At 42.0% G+C, this 4,695-nt stretch overlaps 1 protein-coding gene across 1 annotated transcript; it reads left to right on the forward strand.

The window, feature by feature from the left end:
• The first annotated feature begins 2,718 nt into the window (after window positions 1-2,718).
• LOC147606713 (uncharacterized) lies at window positions 2,719-3,991 on the forward strand. The gene is made up of 2 exons (XM_086792251.1): window positions 2,719-2,858; window positions 2,967-3,991. Exons 1-2 carry the CDS (start codon window positions 2,719-2,721, stop codon window positions 3,703-3,705), a joined length of 879 nt encoding a protein of 292 aa, XP_086648377.1. The 3' UTR covers window positions 3,706-3,991.
• The last annotated feature ends 704 nt before the right edge of the window (window positions 3,992-4,695 follow it).

Genomic DNA, 4,695 nt, shown 5'->3' on the forward strand with positions numbered 1-4,695 from the left:
GTACTAAAATACTATGTATATGCGGTACATAATGTGAATACGCTAAGTAAGTGAGCTGGCAATAAGTATGCCAGTCCAGTTATAGAATCCCTGGGTGGCGAACATCTAACATGTCAGCATTCTACCAAACACACTAGTGATGCAAGTGGCGAAAATGGTCACCCATGCATATCATGAGTGTTAGCTCATGTTGAGCTTGACATGTCAACATACATGCCATTCAAGCAGAGACTCATGCCATACCAATTCAACGAAGAAAAACAGAGTGTGCTATAGCTTTCCACAGTTCTCGCCCTCAGTGTTTTTGGATATATCCAGTCCAAAGAATCAGATGCTTACATGGATTTGAGTATGGCGAAGAATTTTGGATCTGTACATAGTGGTAGTAGTTTGATTTTTGAAGTTGATTATGGTTCTAATCAACCAGCCAAAAGAAAGATACGATGGGCATGATGCAGAACAACTTTGCTTCGACATGAACAGAGGCGTGGAGGAATGAGGAATAATACTCTCTACTACCATCCCCTCAGGTGTCTACCAAGTTATATGCATGTAACATTCGAAGATATGATAAACATCGAGTTCTGGACTTCCCACTCAGCATTCAGAAGAACCCTTAAAAAGCTTCAGTCACGCCATAACTTCTATAAGCATGGGTTCGTTAACCAGGTCTTTCGACCTAGGTAAGAGGTTCTGAGGAACAGAACCTACGTTAGGTAGGGGGGGATGTTAATCCCATTTTAGATTAACAAAGATGCTCCTCCCATTGAGGACATTAACAAGTGTTATGTAACGTAAGTGTTATACATTTTGAGATACTAGCCAGCCAAAGCTTTATTTAGTTAGTAAGTTTTGGATGCCCAAGTGTGAATAAAGGCCAATTGTATATAAGGTAATTTCTCATAATGGAAAGACACAATCTCCCTTTTTGCTATGAGAGCTCTTGTCTTGTCTTGTGTATGTGTGAGCGGAGAGAGAGAGAGAGAGAGAGAGAGAGAGAGTACTCTAGTGCCTCTTCTATGCTTGGGTGTGGGAGAGTGAGAGGATGGATTTCTTACATTATTGTGGTGTGAGCGAATCCGCGGGTGAACAGAGTGGAGGTGGAGATTGGAGAATTGGAGCTTCTACAAGCGAGCTTGGAGAGCCTCAACGGACGTGAGCTCGGAACATGATAAGTACCCAATGACGATTGTTGTTTGCTACTTGTTCCATGTGTGGAGTTCTCTTGGGAGAGGTGCAATAGGCCACAACAATGCACACACACACACACACACACACACACACATATACATATATATAGACATACATATAGACATACATATGTATATAGACATACATATACATATATATGTATGTATATGTATATATATATATATACATATATATATATATATATACATACATATATGTATATATATATGTGTGTGTGTGTGTGTAATACACACACACACACATACACATACACATATACATATATGTATGTATATATATATATATATATATACATACATACATATATGCAACCCGAAATATATAATTTCAGCTCAGAAATTTTCAATTTTAGAGGGGGTCGTCAAAGGTAGAGAGAGAGAGAGAGAGAGAGAGAGAGAGCACCACAATATACATAAGCATATAGATACACACTTATGTATAGACACACACACACACACACACACACATTCCCTATATAATAATATAGATACACACTTATGTATAGACACACACACACACACACACACATTCCCTATATAATATTTATATACCCTCTCTCTCTCTCTCTCTCTCTCTCTCACACACACACACACACACACACAAATACACATAAATGTATACCCTACTCAAAAGGGCGCAGACATATAAACACATGCGAATGTAGATGTATTTGATATAACGATTGATGTGCATGCATGTATGTGTGAACGTGGCATGATGTGTCAAAGATGTTTTGTTGCACATGCATGTGTGTGTGGGGGGGTGGGTGTGTGTGAGGTGGATCATATTTGTGAAATTTAGATATATATATATATATATATATATATATAGTGTGTGTGTGTGTGTGTGTGTGTATTTACATATGTATATAAATACACACACACACACACTTGCAATCATGCATACACACATATTCACATGCACAAATACACTTGAGTTTACGTGTGTGCACACATATTTTTAGAGAAACATACCCATGCACAGACACACATAGACACACAAGTGCTCACACACACACATGAATGCAAGCAAAAACTTTTTGTCGCAACAACGCGCGGGTCACATACTCAGTATATATATGTGTGTGTGTGTTGGTGTGTGTGTGTGCACTTGCACAATGCATTTCAAATTTCCCTTTTTAATAAGTAGCATGTTTTTTATTTTTAATAGAAAAAGTGCCTACACAACTCATTACCAAAAATATAATAAGTTAATAACTGCCGGTTTATAAAGAAAATGTATGCATCATTCCTCAGCACCTCGTTGACTCGTCAAAAGGGTTAAACAGTCTCCACGTGGCACAGCGTAAGGGCTCCATTGGAAGGATAGACATTGGCAACTTCAAGTGGGCAGCACATGGGCAAATTCATAGACTAAGATCTTGATTGAAAGCGTGTATTTAGTAGAATTCCTTGACTTCTTTGTTGCATCTCCTCCGGCTAATATCATTAAAATATTAATCTCGGAGAGCCTACGGATCTCGATCTATCCATTCTACGTTTCAGGATGGCTACTTCCAGAGCTCTCACCTGCCCTTGCAGGCCCCAATTTTCTCCCTTCATCATCTTCTCTTCCCCTTGCTCTTGTAATTTCAATCCGAGCTTTCATGGTGCTGCTCGACTGCAGCTTCCAGCAGGTGCAGCTTCGTGCGTGTTACTGTTTTTTCAACAATTAAGGCTCTTAATTAGGCTTTTGTTGCCCTCTTTTAACGAGTAGATTAGCTACTAACAATCAATGCTCATGTGTATACGCAGGTCTACGAGGAGGAAGAGAGATTCGTCATGCGGAGCTCGTTCGGACCTCAGTCAGGGACACCATCAGCCTTCTAACAGTGCGGAAGATATTCACACGTGCGGATCCTTCAGTCTCCTCGGCCGGTTCGGAGTTCTGGAAGCAGATGGTGATGAATCAACAGTGGGGGATTGGAGGGGTTTCCGGGCACTCCTTTGCAGGCAGCAATATTCTACAGGTGGACCGCAGGAGGTTTCGCACGTGCGGCATTGGGCGCACAGGCCAGAGGAGGGATGTGTTCTGGTGGCCACCGAGAGGCTGGACGGACATCCGTTGCTGCGCAGGTCGGTGGTGTTGCTGCTGAACAAGTCGCCATCAGAAGGGCTGGGCTGGTGCGGAGTGGTCATGAACAAAATGCTGCCCTATCCGGCGGGGGAAGTGGAGAGCGTGGACTCGGACGTGGCTGTCGGGCTGGCCGCGTGTCCGGCCTTCGTCGGCGGGCCCTTATTGCTAACCAGTTCGGCGTCGTCGTTTCACACTGTGACCTCGCTTCCGCTGTGTGGTCATCGAGCCGTGCTGCCAGGCCTGCGCATGGGGACGGGCGACGCCGCCCTCTTAGCGGCCTGGGAGGGCATACGACGGAAGGTGGTGGTGCCAGATCGGGTGCATGTCCACGTGGGCCAGTTTCACCTTAAGCGCCGAGGTGGCAGTGCTAGAGTGGTGGCGGATTGCGTCGTGCAGCGCCTCCCTTCTCCTCGATGACAAAGTGGATTGCATGTGGGATAGAATATGTTCTCTTGTATAGAAGACACACTCTGAGATCCTACAAACCTAATGCTTCCATAGCCCTTACAACAGACTACACGTTACATGTGGGACAGACTACACACACTTTGAACCCATCGCAATCATCGTCGTGAGTGTTTTGTGGGCGACAAATGTATATTGAATTCAAGTTACACACGCAACAGAAAGATAGATGTATCAGCATGATGGCCTTTGGAGAAGGACTTCGAACAAGTGGAAAAGGAAGGCCTTTTTGCATCTATAATTTGGGTCATTATAACTTCCCTATGGAAAATTAGGATTTTTTTTGGGGAATACATACATACACACACATATATATATATAATTTGGGTCATTATAACTTCCTCTTGAAAATTAGGACAATTCTTTTGGGAAATACATACATATATATATATATATATATATATATATATAGAAATAACACTGAGTGTATACACAACAAACTCTCTACAATTCAACCCTTCAAATATACAAGCTATAATGACTAGCAAGAAAGTTAACCCAACTCTTTTTTATGACAAAAAACAAGCCTCTCTTATGCCCAAAATTCTGCGAGAGTAACTCTTGTTGTGCTTGTCATCAACTAGCTTCTTCTTGTCGTCAAACGGGTCTTTCAATTGTACCGTTGTATCAAATAGTAATAAGGGTTAGACCCTTTAGAAGTATGCACCAACATCTCCCCATAGAAGTATGCACCAACATCTCCCCAAGAACATTAGAATTGCAGGCATTGGCATAATACATAGCCTAGGAGTTAGAGACGCAGGTATATTTACATTTAACAAAATCAACCCCTTGACTAGCTTTAACATCAAACACTATGATATTCCTAGATGACCATATTTCAAGAAGGCATGTAAACTTGATAACAACCAGCACCCCTGAAGTCTTTGAATCTGAATCCCAATATTTACCAAATAACCATATTGGCCAGGTCATTCTGAC

Source organism: Cibotium barometz, chromosome 57, assembly GCF_041138505.1.
Source record: "Cibotium barometz isolate CiBa-2024 chromosome 57, ASM4113850v1, whole genome shotgun sequence".
NCBI lineage: Eukaryota > Viridiplantae > Streptophyta > Polypodiopsida > Cyatheales > Cibotiaceae > Cibotium > Cibotium barometz.